Genomic DNA, 17,282 nt, shown 5'->3' on the forward strand with positions numbered 1-17,282 from the left:
TGGAGGCCCCATGCTTGTGCTGTACCACAGTCTGCCATCCCTGTGATCTTAGGTGTCTGCAAGCCACTGCGTCTCCTGTGGAAAAGAGACTGGTGCCACTTTGCCAATGCCTTGGATGCAGGAGACTGGGCTGGGATTTTTGGGTGGAGACGAATGAGGGACTCGTTTTGCCTCCCCAGGCTCTGTGCTGTGCATGACAGGCTGTGCGTCTCACGGACAATAACGTTCTGCCATAAACACGGCTTATGGACACGATGTAAATCCTCGGAGTGTATGTGTAGTGTGCGCGCGTGTGTGTGGGCAAAGCTCTCGGTCTTCCCAGTGTAGAGCAGGGAGCCTTTTCCTCCTAGGCCAGCGGGAAGAGCTGTGATCTGATACAAATGTAACTTTCAGCATATGCACCTGTCTCTCAGGTTGTAAACCTGGGTAAAGTATCCTTCTCTGTGCTCAGTGGTTTACAGCGTGGCAGATGTTCAAGCCTAGGCTAAGTGGCGGTGATAGATTTGGAAATTGGAGCATCAGGGCACATGGGGTTACTCTAGGAGTGCCACATGCTGAATTCCCAGGTACTTCAGAACAAGGCTTTTAGGAGCAGGGAATGTGGCCAGTTATACGTCAAAGCCCGGTCAGGCTGCATGGGGTTGAAGGTTATGCAGGGAGCTGAACCGTGTCAGAAGCTTCAGGTTCTCTATTTAAAACTTTCAGTGGTGCTTCTACACTCAGCCTCTGGGTCCTGTTTGTGCTGGTTCTGTTAAACATGCTCCTTGCAGTGTGCTGCGCAGGCCACGTGGCATCTTCCTGGGCAGTGCTGTGGGGAATCGGAGAAATGTCAGGCTGGAAGGCACCACAGGAGACCATTGAGTGCAGTCCCCTGCTCTGAGGCAGGACCAAGTGAACCCAGACCATCCCTGACCGGTGTTTGTCCAGCCGGTTCTTAAAAACCTCCAGTGACGGGGATTCCACAGCCTCCCTTGGAGCCTGTTCCAGAGCTGAACTCCCCTTCGTTAGACGGCTTTTCCCAATATCTAACCTGTATCTCCCTTGCCGCAGATTAACCCGATTACTTCTTGTCCTGCCTTCAGTGGACATGGAGAACTGCCCTCTTTATAGAAGCCCTTAATGTATTTGAAGACTGTTCTCAGGTCCCCCTCAGTCATCTGTGCTCAAGACTAAACATGCCCAGTTTTTTTTTTAACTTTTCCTCATAGGTCAGATTTTTTTAAAACCTTTTATCATTTTTGTTGCTCTCCTCGGACTCTCTCCATATTATCCACTTTTTTTTCGGCGGCAGGGGGCCCTTCAGTCGCTCCGCGTCTTCGGCAGCACTGAAGGACCCACCGCCGCCTAAGACCCGGACTGCCAGGGTTAGCGGGGGCCCTGCGGGGCCCGGGGCAAATTGCCCCACTTGTTCTCTCTCTGGGGTACAAAGACAATGAACTTTGGAGGTATAAGAGGAAGACATTTTGTTATCCTTCACTGAGGATAACAGGACAGCACTTTCTGCATTCATGAAAGTTATGGATCCTGGCCATGATGGCTAGTGATACTGGGAGGTTGCATTAGGTGAGAAATCGCTTTAGACGAGGATTTTAGCCTAATGAAAGTTATGTGTAGATACTAAGAAATGTATTGTACCTTTTGTTTTAAAAGGAACTTGCTGTTCTTATTATCTTTGCTCATTATCTCTTAAATCTTAATCTTTGTTAATAACCCTATTTGTTTTCACTAGAAGTAGAGTACAGTGCTGTGTTAGATTGAAGCAGACACTCAGCTGATTCAGTTGTGTGTGTGTATAGATCCCTTAGCAAGAGCGAACGTGGTAATTACTAGGAGGGGGCTGGACACAAGGGGAACGATTCTGAGGAGTTTGGAGACTGGAGCGCACTAAGGGCTGCCAGAGCCCAGAGGAGAGTGCTTGAGTGACTGAAGGACTATCAGCGTCAGGGAGCTGCTACAAGACAGCCTGCCTCTCACTGAGCTGGGGGGGTAACAAGGTAACTCGCAGTCCCAGGCACCCTGAGAAAGTGTCACAAGTTACCAAACAGGCTAATATTCTCAGGTGTGTTAATAGGGAACGTCACACATGAGACACGGGAGGTGACTGCCCCTTGACTAGGCACTGGCGAGGCCTCAGATGGAGTGCTGTGTCCAGTTCTCGGCACCACACTTTAAGAAAAAAGTGACCGCTGCTGGGTGAGTACAAGCGCCGCAGCTCCCGCGCTTTGTCCCAGGCCCCCTGAATCCTCTGGGTGGCCCTGGTTCTCTATGCCATTATCCAAATCATTTACGAAGATATTGAATAGAACTGGACCCAGGACAGATCCCTGTGGCACTCCATTCAATATGCCTTTCCAGCTTGACTGCGAACCATTGATGGCTAGTCTCTGAGTACAATTTTCCAGGCAGTTGTGCACCCACCTTACAGTAGGTTTGTCTAGGGCAATAGTTCTCAACCAGGGGCCTGGGGCCCCTCAGGAGACCACGAGCAGGTTTCAGGGGGTCTCCAAGCAGGGCCAGCATTAGACTCGCTGGGGCCCAGGGCAGAACGCTGAAGCCCCACCACATGGGGCTGAAGCCCAGGTGCCTGAGCCCCGCCACCCGGGGCTGAAGCCTGGGCAATATAGCTTCATGGGGGGCTCAGGCAATTGCTCTGCTTGCTACCCCCTAACGCCGGCCCTGGCCTTTATATGCAGGAGACCAGTTCTTGTTGCACAGGGGGGCCATGGAGTTTTTATAGCATGTTGGGGGGGGCCTCAGAAAGAGGTTGAGAACCTCTGGTCTGGGCGATATTTCTCTAGTTTGTTTATGAGCAGGTCATGTGAGAGGGTATCAAAAACTTTACTGAAGTCAAGATATATGACATGTACTGCTTCTCCCCTATCCACAGGCTTGTTACCATGTCAAAGAAGGTTATTCTTGACAAATCCATGCTGACTTACTTATCACCTCATTTTCTTCTACGTGCTGACAAATAGAAAGTTTGATTATTTGCTCCATTAGCTTTCTGGATATCGAAGTGAAGCTGACTGGCCTATGATTCCCCGGTTTGTCCTTATTCCCCTTTGTATAGATGGATGCTATAGTTGTCCAGTCCTCCACGAGTTCTCAGAGATCATCACTAATGGCTCAGAGATCTCTTTGCCAATTCCTGAAGTATTCTAGGATGTGTTTCATCCAGCCCAGCTGATCTGAAGACATCTAATTAGTCTTAAGTAATTCTTAATTTGTTCCTTTCCTATTTTAGTCTCAGGTTCTACCCTTTTTACTCTGATGTTCACTGTGTAGCTGACTGGTAACTTTTTGGGTGAAAGCTGAAACAAAAAAATAATTAAAACTTTGGCCATTGCTGCGTTTTCTGTTATTGTCTTTCCTCCTCATTTAGTGATGGGCCTACCCTGTTCCTGGTCTTCCTTTGCTTCCCAGCATTGTAAAATGCTTTCTTGTTACCCTTTATATTCCTAGCTGTTTTACTCTCATTTTGTGCCTTGGCCTTTCTTATCTTGTCCCTAAATGCTTGTGGTGTTTTGTTTTATATTCAGCATTTGCAATTTGACCTATTTTCCACTTTGTGTATGACTCCTTTTTTGAATTGCAAGTCATTGAAGATCTCCTGGTTTAGTCTGAGTGGTTTCTTACCATACTTCCTATTTTTTCCTTTGCATTGGTATAGTTTGCTCTTGTGCCCTTAATAATGTCTCTTTAAAAAACTGCCAACTCTCCTGAACTCCTTTAAGGGAAAAAACTTGCTTCCAATGGGATCTTGCCTTCCAATTCTCTGCACTTCAAGAAGGCAGACTTTATCTAATTCATTGTGTTTATTCTGCTGTTTTCCTTCCTACCATTCCTTAGAATCATGAACTGCATTATTTTGTGATCACTTTCACTCAATCTGCCTTCCACCATCACATTCACAACTAGTTCCTCCCTGTTTGTCAGAATCAAGTCCAGAACAGCCTCTCCTCCAATCACTTCCTCCACCTCTTGTTGAGTTCAGACCAAGTCTCCAATTTGTTAGCGTCGTTTTGGAATTCTACTCCTGCCCTCGAAAGTGCTTGAAACCCCTCCCAGCTTGGTGTCATCTGTAAATTGTATAAGCGTACTCTCCCCTCCATTATCCAAGTCATTAGTGAAAGTAGTGATTAGTGGATCCAGGACTGACTCCTGTGGAACACCACTAGATGCACCCTCCCAGTTTGACAGTGAACCAGAGGTAACTACTCTTGAAGTACAGTCTTTCAACCAGTCTTGCACCCACCTTAGACCACATTTCCCTAGTTTGCATATGAGAATATCACATGGGACTGTGTCAAAAGCCTTACCAAAAATCAAGATATCACGTCTACTGCTCCGCCTCCCCCCTCTCTCCCCCCCCCCCCCCCCACACACACTAAGCAACTAACTCTGTCAAAGAAAGAAAGTAGGTTGGTCTGGCACTATTCGTTCTTGACAAATCCATGCTGGCTATTCCTTGTAACCCTATTATCCTCTAGGTGCTCACAAATTGATTGTTTAATAATTTGTTGTTGGAGGAGTGGAAGATGGAGCACCCAGAGGAAATGGGGAGAGAAGCCAAGAACAAGACAAGGGATTTGCAATAGAAAGGGTGCCTGGAAGCAGCATAAAAAGAGTTTGTTGTGAGAACACAAAGCCCAAATTGCTGCTAATGGATCCAGCCAGCCATCTGGGGACATCTTTTCATTTTCAGCTTTCACAGCACTACGTGACTTATTGAAAAAAGAACTCTGTCGCTGTAATTTCCTGTCAGAATCCAGGGACACACTACCCCACCCCTTGGCCTTGGCTTCTTTAGACTGTTTCGAAAGAGTGCTGCAGAACTTTGAACCCTCCGAGAGTCTCTTGTGCTCAGGAGCCAACTTTTAATGCATAAGGACAATAAATGGGACCCGAATTCTTGGGAAAGCTTCAGACAGACTGATAACGCCTACAGGAACCAGCGTCTGATCTGTGGGTCTCAGAGGGAAGCTGGTTAAGGTTGTTAAAACCTCTGAATCTCTTTTCTTCTGGTCACGCAGGTCTCTTAAAGAGGAGCTGGCGAAGGCTTCTGAGGAGGAAGAGCTGCAGATGAGAGAGGAAGAGGTCGAAAAGCTCTCAAAGCTGCGAGCCCAGATCAGCTCAGAGACTGAGACAGAAAAGGGGAAAATAAGGTGCAAATTTCAGTGCCAGCTGTGTAAAGCTGTGGGTGTGTGTGAGCCTTCTCTTTGCTCCCTGTAAATAGAAACCCTGCCCGCTCTCAAGCAACAGAGTGGCCACGCTTACAAACGTGACGTTACTGTGGATGATGCCCTGGCTAACTAGATGGTTTAATCTCAGTATTGACAGGGGTCCCTTATAGTAAGTATTGGGGAATACTCCTAACACTGCAGACTCTGAGGTAAATGTACCTGTTTCTGTTTGGCAAAACTGGCCAGCTTTCTTGGTGCCTCTTGTACTTTCTAAAGCAGAAGAGGTCAGTGGGCATGGAAATGAGCTATAGCAACGTCCTATAGGAGGATGTCTTTGTAATGTATATCTTCTGATTCCTTTTGGGCTGCTCAGCCTCTCTCTGGGTGTCTACATAGCCAAAAAAAAAAAGTCCTCTGTCCGAGGGTCTCAGAGCCCCGGGCTGCAGCCCGACCTTGAATGTCTACACTGCTCTTTTCAGCCTCGCAGCACGGCCCGACTCAGTTGATCCAGACTCTGAGATTCACTGCTGCTGCTTTCCTCCCACCCTTCCCCCCACATATAGACATCTCTTTTGATGACCTGGTGGCTGTGAATGAACCCCCCCCCCTCCCCCCATAAGTGAGTTGCACTGTCCCTTGTGATTAGGATGCCTGAGGAGATGGTTGGATTGAGTAGACCTCTTCTGGCTCTTCAAGGGTCATCAAGACGAATGAGAGTTGGAGGAGACAGGCAAGGGCAGGAACTGAAAAAACATGAGCATCATTTTCATCTCTACTTTTTATATATATACATAGAGAGAGAGAGAAACACACACACAAAATGTAGACTTCTAATAGCTGCCTTTGTTGTTTGCCAGGCTGCCTAATTACCCATTCCCAAGGCATACATTCTAGGTAATACTTTACTTGACTCATGTTTGAAAACCCGAGTTTGCTTTTGTTCACGTCTTTAGGCTTGCAATTTTCATTTGTACCACGTATTCCTATTGCAAGCTTGGTTGCTAAACGAAATGCAATATTGCAATATGACTGTCCTACTTACCTGTGTCGTCTTATCCCTTATCACAAATCTACCAGGGCTGAGCACGAGGCTGCATTGCAAAGGCTGAGAGAGGAGTGGGAGTCCTTGCAGAAGGTGGAGAGGGAGAGCTTGGAGGAGAGGAAGAAACGTGTTTTGGAGATGCTGAAGGTGGAAGTTGAGGAAGCACAGCAGAGAGAAGCGACAGAGCTGGAACAGGAGAAGGAGCGAGTCCTGAATGAGTTAAAGGAGAGATTAGAAAGAGAAAGAAAAGAGGTGAAATTCGCATTTTTACCGGGCAGAGTCAAAACTGAGAAGGCTTGTATTGTACTGCCAACCCCATGAAATCAAATAGCACCTGTGTGAGCATTGGGCAAAATGCTGGGGAACATAATGGAGATGATTCTAATCGTTTCCTACCAAATGCGTGGTCCTTGGGGCAGATACACCACGTTACAATCTCAAAGACTCCCTGGGTTCAAGACACATTGTTCTTTGTGTTTGGTAAGAGGTGCATGCTGGCTTGGGCAGATCTCGTGTAACCCTTGCCTGCAGCTGGGCCAGGTGAAGACTAACTGTGCCCGTGAGAGCTGTGTGAGTAGCCGCAGGGTGTAGGCTGGGGGAGAGTAATTGGTTAGGAGTGTCAGGAATCTCGTGTGCATTCTGTGATGCACTAAGCATGCTTGTGGGCTCGAAGTAGTATAACTGGAAGTAGTGGGATAACGCGTAGCCTGCACAGCCACACAAGCTGAGTAATGGTGAGACGTCTGACTGGAACAGTCTTGAAAGAAGTGGATGGAAACCCCCTGGATGTTGAAAAATCAGCATGGAGAATATGTTGTGGTATCGGAAGGACTAGGCCTGACCTAGTAAGTCTCTTCCCATCTCTGATAGCTTCGATTCTAAATAACAGATCTCCACTTACACTTGTATCTTTTTAGTGAGGCTTTTGACACAGTCCTGTATGATATCCTCATAAACAAGCGAGGGAAATGTGGTCTGTGTGAAATTGCTGGAAGGTGGGTGCACAACTAGTTGAAAGACTGTACTCAGAGTAGTTACCAATGGTTTGCTGTCAAACTGGGGATACGTATCCAGCCAGGTCCTGTAAGGCTCTGTCCTGGGTCTGCTACTCGTCAATATTTTCATGAATGACTTGGATAATGGAGTGGAGAAAATGCTTATAAAATCGGAGGCTGATATGAAGCTGGGAGGGGTTGCTAGCACTTTGGAGGACAGAATTAGAATGCAAAACAACCGTGACAAATTGGGAAATTGCTCTGAATTCTAGAAGATGAAATTCAGTAGACAAATGCAGTATTACACCTAGGAAGGAAAAATCAAATGCCCATCTACAAAATGGCCAGGTGGCAGTACCGCTGAAAAGGATTTGGGGGCTACGGTGGATCACACAATGGGATGCAGTAGTGAAAAAGGCTAATTTTCTTCTAGGGTGTAGTAACAGGAGTGTTGAAGGTAAGACATGGGAGTTGCGAGTCCTAGTCATGAGTTCTGTTTACGTGAGCGAACGGATTCAGACGAAATAAGCTCTCACTTGGCCAAAGCAAGCCGTTTCCCCCAGTTCTGGATACTGCCTTCCCTCTATCTGTCCCCCAGAAGGCTCAGGCAGCCCTTGAAATTAAGGGTGCTACTGTGATAGGCTCTTTATTAAGGAACTGGTCCAGTCCACCTGTGCTCATTTACAGCCTTGATGGGGCCTGATAGAGGGCAGCTCTAGAGGGAGCCAAAGGAGAGCAGGAAATGGCTAGTGGAAGCGGTGGCAGAGAGCTAGGAGGCCAGGCAGGGCAGAAGACTGGGAAGCTGTAGCTAGCTGGAGGAAGCATCTGCCGGGAGCAGCACTGGCTCCTGCACATACTGTTTGAATGATAACTCAGCTCTGGGAAGGAAGGCCAGGAATTTCTGTCTCAAGGAGAGAGAACTGTTTGAATTCTGAAACCAGTAGCCAGCCGGGTGAAGCTGGTGTGCAGTATTAATGTGTGTAAGGCCTAAATAAATTGGATCCCAGAAAGGGAGTGTTTTAATTACTACTGGAGTGTTATGGTGAGTTATTGAGGAATGCCGTGTGAGAAGGGAAACTGAGGCGGAGTGCCTCAGGCCACCAGAGGGATGGTGGAAACTCTGTTACCGTCCCCATAGGGTGTTTTTGTTTTTTAAAGAACTAGTCCCATGTAGCCAATGCGCTATTCCAGTAGTGTCTCATTGGTGGCAGTAAATTCAGGACACTCCAGAGACCTTGAGTGCAGCTCAGATTGGAAAAGGTATGAGCCTTGTGCTTTCTCCAAGGTTATGTATAAATGGCTGATTGAAACGGGGCGTTTGTACTTGACCGTCCCGTGAAATGGGGGTTTCAGTCCGCACTTTGTGTTGACTCTCCTGCAGGCCGCAGAAGTGCTGGAGAAGCAGTTTGCAGCTGAGCTCCAGGAGCTAAAATCGGCAGCAGAAGAGAAACACCGAAAGGTAAAAGCCAACGTTCCCAAAACTTGTGATGAATCTGTACGGATTCTGCGCCAAATAGCTTCCTTGAATGTCATTGGTGCAATTTACCTGAGTTTCTTCCACCTCCTAAAGGTGATTCTTCTCTCGATCAGCACTTGGGCCTGCTCCAGTCAGAGAGAGGCGAGCCTGAGTACGTTGATTTTTGCCATGCTGCGTACATGAGTCTGTGGTTCCTTTCGTGGCAGGTTGTGTCCAGCCTCCGGAAGCATCTAGCAGAGGCCCAGAGGAGTGAGGAGGCCCAGCTACATGAGGAATTGGAGAGAGCAGAGCAAAAAGTGCAACAAAAAATGTATCGAGTAGCAGAGTTCGAGCGAGAGGTGATTATTTTTGTGCAACAGCCTTGGAGGTAGATTGCCCCCTTGTGCCCCTCCCCCCCATGCATGCTTAGCCGCGGTTGTGAGAGCTTGGTTTCAAGCCTCCCTATCTCGTGGTGGAGAGGGATGCCATAGATCAGGTAAGTTCCATACCACCTGCAGACTGAGTTTCTTACCTCTCTGCTTACCCCTGCTCCACCAGCCGGACAATGAGTGTACCAGGGCTGCCCTAATCTCAGCACTGAGATGCTTCAGCATTGCTGGAGCAACAGTGCATGTTGGGAGTTGCTGCTTTGGGGGGAATCGTTGTGCCTTACCGTGGTGTAATGCAGTCTGCCTCTATGACCACTGCAGCTCAGTGAGCTCATGAAAGAGAAACGCCAGGAAGTGGAGAGAGACCATGACCGGAAAATGGAGAGGATGAAAGAGGAGCATAAGGAAGTCCTGGCGAGGATTCAGGATCAGTACGAGGAGGAGGTAATGCTGCTGAGAGCCAAAATCCGCCTCTAGGTGTCCTTAGCGATTGGCTCATTGTCCCAGAAATAGTTACTAGGAGCCCCATAGTGACAGTCCAGATCTGCCCCTCGTACAGCAAGTCTAAGGGCTGGAACCCTGCCAGGTGGTAGATGGCCACGCCATCCACTGAGCAGCAGTATCACAACCTGGAATGAGTCTAGGGCCAAGGCTCTGACGGAATGTGTCCCGGATGACCTGCCAGCATGGGTGTGCCTCCTTTGTGGGTACAACTGACTTGTGCATGCACACGCAGATTTTTGCACAAGAAACAAGTGCTCAGTTCTTTGCAGATGCATCTGTTGTGCCTACATCAGAAAACTTGGCCTTGAATATCTGTATGCCTCCAGTTTCTGATTACAGAATCACTAATGGGCATGTGTAGAACAGTGTGCTCCCTAGGCACCCGGCAACGAAAAGGTGATTTCCTCTTTCTCTGGCCTATTTCTCTCGGTGTTGCCTTGCCTGTAAGAGATTCTGGTCCCATCCAATTAAACTGTCTGCTTCCCAGACTGTTTGTTTGGTGGTGGGTTGCCTGCCCACACGGGGAGAGACAGTGTGCCCATGTCTGTGGGGATGGTGGCGGGGAGAGAACATTTGTATGTGATGTTGCTATAGACCTCTACAACTTTGCTCTTCTTTCTTGGTTTTGCATCTGGGAGGAGAGAAAGCAAAGAGCCAAGAAGCTCGAGGAGCTGACAGGGGAGCTGGAGCGCCTGAGACAGCTCCATGATGGGGAGCTGAGGGCTTTGCAGAAGCAGCTGGATGAGCAGCTTAGTGACTTGCGGCAGAGCCACAAGGCGAAGGTGAGTGGGAACTTCCGTTTCTAGCATAGCTACTGTCAGCTCTGCCTGGACTAGCCCCTGGTCTCTGGCTCCACAAGTGTGCGCACTGCTCTCAGGAGACCAGCGTGTCACAAGGTGCAGTTTTCAGAGATCGTTGCTGTTCTATCTTGTGGTGAAGTTTGGCTCAGCAAACCCCTCATGTCAGGCTCCTCATTCTGCACAGGAACGAAAACTCCAGGAGTTGGAAATGGAACTCGAAATACGAGCAAAAGATGCCAGGGCCAGATGTGCTCAGCTGAATCACCAGGTGAGTCAGTCCTACACGGCATTTTGAAAGTTTCCTAACTGGCACTCCTCATCTCCCCCTATTCCTTGTGGGGGAGACTGGTCAGTGGGCCTAACTGCACCCCTTAAAGTCACAGGGGGAACTTGGGAGCAGAACTGGGCCAGTGCTGAATGCCCCTGGAAATCCCAGCCTACATGTATCGCGCCCCTCGTTATCCGAGCCAGTGCCCTGGGCTTTCTGCTTTGCTTTGGGGGAATACTCGTGTAGCCTGGTGTCGTGGAAGTACGTCATTCTGAGGGTTACTTTTTTGATTTCAGACCATGTCCTCCTATTAATTGCCCACCTGTACTGCAGGGCAAAGCTAGTAAGCGATTTAGTTGGGGATTGGTCCTGCTTTGAGCAGGGGGTGGGACTAGATGACCTCCTGAGGTTCCTTTCAACCATGATATTCTATGACTCTGATCTCTGGCTTTTGGAAAGTGAGTGAGATATTCCCGTTGAGCTAGCAGAAATCTCTGGCTCTGTGTATATCTCTTGCTTTGATACACAGCATTTGAGAGAGGCTGCTTGGGAAGGGAAGGGAACTGAGCAGCGCTGGAGGCTGAAAACTGCTGTGGCTGCAGGACAGTAAGATGCACTGGGGGAATTCTTGCATGTCCGTGTAGCCCTAGGAAAATGGAGCATTGAGACATTCTGAAGGGCTTGCATTGATTAGCCAGCCCTGCTCTCCATGCCATGCAGCACAGTTGGTGTCATGGGGCCAAGCACACAAAGGAGGGAGCTACCCAAACAGCCCTGTTAATTTCACATTCAAAATACTGGGGAAGATGAATGGGGAGAGATCAGTGAAAAAGGGAAAACATTGCTGAAGGATTTCCCAGTGGCATTGAAAGCTGGGGCTGTGTCAAGCCTAGACTTGACCCCAAGACCAACAGTGTGTTAGAGTCGACTTTCTTCTGTGCCTTGTGTCATGATGCTCCAAGGTTCACTGGTTTGCTCTTCACTCCTCTATGCAGGAAGAGGCCATGAGAAAGAAAAGGCAGCAGCTTCTGGACGAAGAGAAACAAAGTGAGCTGCAGAGAAATGTATGTATGCTCCAGCTCTCGGGAGGCGCTGCTGCCCATCATTCCTTGTATTCCTGACGCACTAGAGCAGATCAGCACAGTGGCTTTAAAAACATAAGCTCAGGAATAACTCTTGAGTCCTAGATGTGAACATCCCCCTTGCCAGTCTGCTTCAGAGAGGAGCGCTGCCTTGTTGGCAGACTGATTAGCTGGGAGTGCATTTCATCATGGTGTAAAGGGAGAGGTTACTGCACACGGCTCTGCTTTATGGAGAACGGGGTTTGCTCATCTGGGTCCATGTGCTCCTTGCCAGGAACCGGGAGGCTAACTACTGCGTCTGTTGCTTTTTAATCTCACTGGGTTGTGACAACCCTAGCATCTAACCACTCTGTTCATTTTAGAACTTCCCGTGGGTGGGTGGGACGAGGCCGAGAGGCTGGCTGACGGCACCATGCAGTGTGAGGGGCTATCTTGAATTGGGACTAGAAGTCTCCAAAGCCAAGCTGAGGAACTGCCTGTGGAATAGCTTGGACACTCCCGTGAAACACGTTGACTCCCTTTGTCTGCACATTCCCAGAAAGGGCTAGGCATGTCCTACTGTCTGCCTGGCTTTGCCTGCTGGTGATGGGCATTCCAAACGTTACGCAGGGGCGGTGGTGCTGCAACTCCAGTGTGGGCTTTGAGGTTATTGCAGGCTTATGGGCAGGAGTTAAGCAAAATCAAGTGGTTGTGCACCATGGAAATGGCTCCTGGAGTTCTACCGTAACCTAACTGTCTGCTGTGCTGTGAAGGGCATGCGCAGCAGGGAGGGAGACGGGCGCTTAGAGTGGGCAGAGGAACATAGGAGTAATGGGGTCGATCTGAACAGAAGTAAATGCACCAGGTATCGAGGAAAGCTTCCTAACATTGAGATTTAGCAGACTGCTGCTCCCTCCTGGGAGGGATGGGAGCACTGCACTGCAGGGGGCAATTCTCTGCTGACCCCCGAGTAGGAGGAGGACTAGCTGGGACATGGTTGAGCTCTTCCATCTCTAGTGCTATAGTTCACCCATGGGGGAGCAGTCACCAGTCAGGCCATCTCTTGGGAGGATGCATTAAGCAGATGGCACAAGATGGGACAGGCATCACAGGCAGATGAGGAAAATGCCTCCAATGGAAGGAAACCAACAGGTCGGTGTCAGTGTGAGCTGTTCAAGCTGCTCCCTATCCCATGGTCCAAAACGGAGAACAGAGTCCGTGCTTGGGTCAGTTACTTGGGCATTGCCTTTCCTCTCCTCCTGCAACGCCAGGAGATGGCTGCAGCGCACTGGGAGCGAGGGAGAAGGCTGAGTATGGGCATGACAGCTGTCAGGTTTGTCGTTTCCCCCTGAATCCTCCATCTTGTATGTACTAGACCTAACCAGACTTCCCAGCAAGCTCGTGGCTGTTCAGATCCGGGGATTCTGGGTCAGGACCATTTCTGGGTGTGTAAAAGCAGAGACAAATACCACACAAAAACACAGGTTTGAAGAATGTGTTGTGCACGCTTAACTTCCCTTGTCTTGCAAGCACTGCGTGCAGCACTCGCGTGTCTTGCATGTTGTGTGCTGTATGTCAGTGCTGGGGAAATGAGGGGGATTTTCATTTCATTTCCAGGAAGCTGCCTTGGCCGCGCAGCTCCGCCTAGAGGAGTCTAGGAAAGCGCATGCTGACCTTGTGGAATCCATCCGCCAGTTGCGCAGGACGCTGGAGGAGCTTCAAGACCAGAAAGCTGAGCTGGAGTCCCAGGTGGATCTGTTGCAGACCCGAAGCCAGAGGCTGCAGAAACGGATCAGGTGAGTGTCCTAGAGACGGTCTCTGATGCGCGTATGTACACACCCACCCCACCCTGTGCCGCTGACCTTCTTAAATGTTGGTGCTTCAGATCATGCCAGATTTATGAGGGGCAGCGTCGCTTGATGTTAGCTGGGTGCTGGGGGATTTCCCAGGGCTGCCATGACTCGCTGTGCAAGTCTAGCTTAAGTCACTTAACCTCTGTGAGCCTCAGGTTCACCCTCTGAAGCATGTATTTAGCATTTGTCTTCCTCACAGCTGGCTTACGAGGAAACGTTTGTAAATGCTTTGAGAACCTTGGGTGACTGACAGACTCTAGGGAAGATCTTCCTGAGACCTTTGGGGGGCATACTTCCTTGTTCCTGTTTTAAGGGTGTACGTTGGCATAAACCAACATTGTCCCAAGTAGTCAGTGGACTTTGTTACATTAAAACATTAGTGTAGACCTGATATTTACTTTTTGGACACCAATTCAGTAGCTTATCCAGCGACACTTCTCAGCCTGTAGCTGTAGGACCCTGTGTTTAAACAGGAGGAGGCCGAGTCCTGGCTACCCTCAGCCCTATATCCAGACACACTTCCTAATGGCCTGGCTCTGCAGAGCATGAAGTCCCTGGTATTGTCCCTTTGGGAGATTGTGGGCAGGAGCCAGTTTGAGGAGTTCAGGGAGATCTGACTTCTGCAGAGTGTTGTGAATTCTTGTGAGTAGCATGGCTCTGTGTCCCTGTCTGTTCTGTGTCTTGACGGCATGTCTTCCCCCTCCCCCCCCTCCACCGCACATTGTGGACATCTTCTGTGGCAGTGAACTAGAGGCTGCAGTCAAGAGCAAACAGGAGACCCTGAAGGAGCTGGTAGCTGAAGATAACATGGCATCTCCCAGAAGGGAAGCTGAGCTCCACATTGAGGACCTGAGAGAGACGCTTCAAGCTGTGAGTAAAAGCCTGCGCATTTGAGCTCCCCATTGAGACTGGTGTGTGTTTGTGCCTTTGAAAGGCTCCCAAATTAGAGGGACTGTGCACATAACTCCCTTAGGTCCCTTTGAAAATCCCGCCTAGTTTCTTTGCTGCCTGCTCCGGCTTATAGATGCAGAGATGGGTGGTTATCATTGCAGGTGGGAGGGGTTATTTGTTGATTAAATAAAGGGAAGCAAAGTCTAGTGACCGAAGACACAGGACAGGCAGCCAGGAACCTGGGATCCTATTTCTGGCTCTGCCGAAGATCTGTTCCATCCCGGCAGGCAGCTCACTTCTCCGTCATTTTAATGATTGTTTGTACAGCGCTTTGGGTTCCTGAATGGGAGAAGCCACCACCGTGCAGGACATTGTTAGTCTGTGTGTTCATTTCTCTGGCGCGTTCGTCATCCCTTTTATATACCCCAGGGAATGTAATCCTAGAGCGTCTCCCGAAGGCCACTTGGCGCACTAGATCCTTGGCATTTCCAAGGCGATTACTGCTGGTCCTAGGCTCCCCCGAGGTCTTGGGTGCTATAGGCGTCTGCTATAAGGTGCTCACCTTGAGAACCCAGTAACGATAGCTGCTTCTATGAGTCTCCTAGCTCCCTGAGCCTTTCCAGTAGGGCAGTGAGATACCTGGGACTGGATTTGTTGTTTCTCACGTTGATGTGGACAAGGGCTTTACTGTATCAATTGTGTCACTCTAAAGCAGTAAAGTGCTGCATAGAAACACCCCTTTCCAGAGCCTTACGGTTTCCCATTCCCTCTCCCAGCCCCCAAAGGAGCAGGTCTGAACCCCTAATTTACTCCTCTGTGCTGACATTATTTGCAGGGGTTTTGTCCTTCAAAATAAAAAAGAAATGTGTTGGTCTGGTTTTGTTACCTTCATTGCACATTGGTTGGGGGAGGTTTGGGGTGCTCTTGTACGAAACTTGTCTGGGGAACTTGGGGAAGAAAGCAGCTCTTGGGCAGGGAAGGAGATCTTTGTTTTTTAAAGTGTTCCCATAGAGAAACACTCCTCTGCACTGGGCAGTTTCCATGCCTAGGGCAGTTTCCATGCCGCTGTCATTCACGCTCTATACTCTCGTTCTCCTGGGCTTATGAGGTTCTTCCTTCATTCGCATATTAATTGATTTTGAAATGTTTAAACCTCTAGCACTCCTCCAGAGAGCCTGCTTCCTTAACCTCGCACAGCAATGAGGATAGTGACCTCCAACTTGACAAGTAAGCATCAACACACCGGCCACTTTGAAAAATGCTGTCCGCGCGGTTGTGTGTAAATGTATTCGTCAGAGGTGCAGTGTGGAATGCACAGCCCAAGAGAACGAGGCTGAGTGCAGTGCTGCCCTCTGCCACAGAGCGTCACAGCTGGATGGGTTATAGCACCTGGAATAGCGTAGCCGTTAGTAGTTGAGTCAGTGAATTGCGGCTCGTGGCTGGTATGCAAGGCTGTTGCAGCTACAGAAAGGGGCTGGCATGCTTCCTGACGGCCTCTCCGAGGCCTACGTTGTACAGGAGAAGCAACCCTATTTGCACTGAGGGGTTTTATCATACTTGCCCGGTTTATGCAAGTGAGGTAGAAAACCAGCCTCCAAAACCATTGGGAAATTCCTGACGTCAGAGAGCAGCGCTGACCTATTTCCAGGGTAATGGCGTTTAAAAGCTCTCTCCCGCGATTCCTTCCTGCAGTGTCAGACGCTACATTTCGGCAGAAGGCGTCTCCATAAAGAACGCCAAGGAGTTCCTGGTGCGTCAGACTCGCTCCATGAGGAAAAGGCACACTGCACTGAAAGCTGCAAAGCAACAGTGGCACCACAACCTGCAGCGGGCCCAGGACGCAGTGCAGGACCCGGACAGCTCTCAGCTCCTGGAGGACGTGCGGCGGAACTTGGAGGAGGTGAGGTGGCGCCCCTGTGTCCTGAGACCCAAGTGGCGTTGTGGTTCCGGCCTCGGAGTGGGAGTCCAGGGACAAAGTGTGTTCTTGTCTCTGCTACAGACTTCCTGTGTGCCTTTGGCCAAGCCACTAAGCCTCAGGTTTTTGAGAGTGGCCCCTGAGTTTGGGAACCCAACTTGAGACAGGCAGGACCTGACTTTTCTCAGGGAGGTCGAGCACCCACAAGTGCACTTGACGCTGGAGGTGCTCGTCCTCCTGGAAATCAGCCCCTGTGTGTCTCCAAATGGGCACCAGAGTTACTGTTAAACTATGCACATCATCTTCCTCATCTGTGAGACAGGGATTAAAATTCTCCCCTACCTCCCAGGGTGGCCGTAGAGATTAATTCCTTAACATTTGTAAAGCCCTTTGAGCCTCTGCTAGAATATGCAATGTGGTACTTTTATCACCTGAGAAACTAGCTTGATAAAAACCTAACTCCATTTATTCCTAAACGGATGAAATACCTGAATTTGGACATTCTGTAAAATGACACTTCCTCTGGAGTGTTGCCACATCACAGAATCTTCTGCAAATTACAAAGGAAGGGATGAGCAACTCATGGTAATTCTATTGCCCGCAGTTCTGTAGCTGTGGTTTTTGCAATTATTTTACACTTCTTTGCGGATGGATGCCAAAGCATTTGCTAAATGAGCTCATACACAGACTGTATACAGGGATCACGCCACGGCCTCTGGTGTGATGGTCGCAGGCTGCTTCGCAGAGCTCAGCATCCCTCCACAACGTTTGGAACAGGAAGTCGAGAAGAATCCTCTATCCAGTGGGACAGGAAGTTAGGGAATGTAGGATGTAATGACTCAGACTGTAATTTGGTCGGGATACCAGGGTGGTTAGCACCTCAACCGTTATCCACACGCTGCCATGGGATTTCCAGTGAGAACAC

The 17,282-nt window shown here is 49.2% G+C and overlaps 1 protein-coding gene across 13 annotated transcripts in view; it reads left to right on the top strand.

The window, feature by feature from the left end:
- Nucleotides 1-17,282, top strand: part of CEP164 (centrosomal protein 164) — an 82,879-nt gene that overhangs the window by 50,938 nt on the left and 14,659 nt on the right. For all 13 annotated transcript variants that reach the window (XM_065569107.1, XM_065569100.1, XM_065569106.1 and 10 more), the window contains 12 exons: nt 5,034-5,165; nt 6,261-6,477; nt 8,602-8,679; nt 8,904-9,035; nt 9,387-9,509; nt 10,208-10,351; nt 10,554-10,637; nt 11,633-11,701; nt 13,316-13,494; nt 14,295-14,421; nt 15,602-15,669; nt 16,135-16,342. In XM_065569107.1, the coding sequence (XP_065425179.1) occupies nt 5,034-5,165; nt 6,261-6,477; nt 8,602-8,679; nt 8,904-9,035; nt 9,387-9,509; nt 10,208-10,351; nt 10,554-10,637; nt 11,633-11,701; nt 13,316-13,494; nt 14,295-14,421; nt 15,602-15,669; nt 16,135-16,342 (1,561 nt within the window). The remainder of the gene's footprint in view (nt 1-5,033; nt 5,166-6,260; nt 6,478-8,601; nt 8,680-8,903; nt 9,036-9,386; nt 9,510-10,207; nt 10,352-10,553; nt 10,638-11,632; nt 11,702-13,315; nt 13,495-14,294; nt 14,422-15,601; nt 15,670-16,134; nt 16,343-17,282) is intronic.

The sequence above is a fragment of the Chrysemys picta genome, chromosome 16 (assembly GCF_011386835.1).
Source record: "Chrysemys picta bellii isolate R12L10 chromosome 16, ASM1138683v2, whole genome shotgun sequence".
Classification (NCBI taxonomy): Eukaryota; Metazoa; Chordata; order Testudines; family Emydidae; genus Chrysemys; species Chrysemys picta.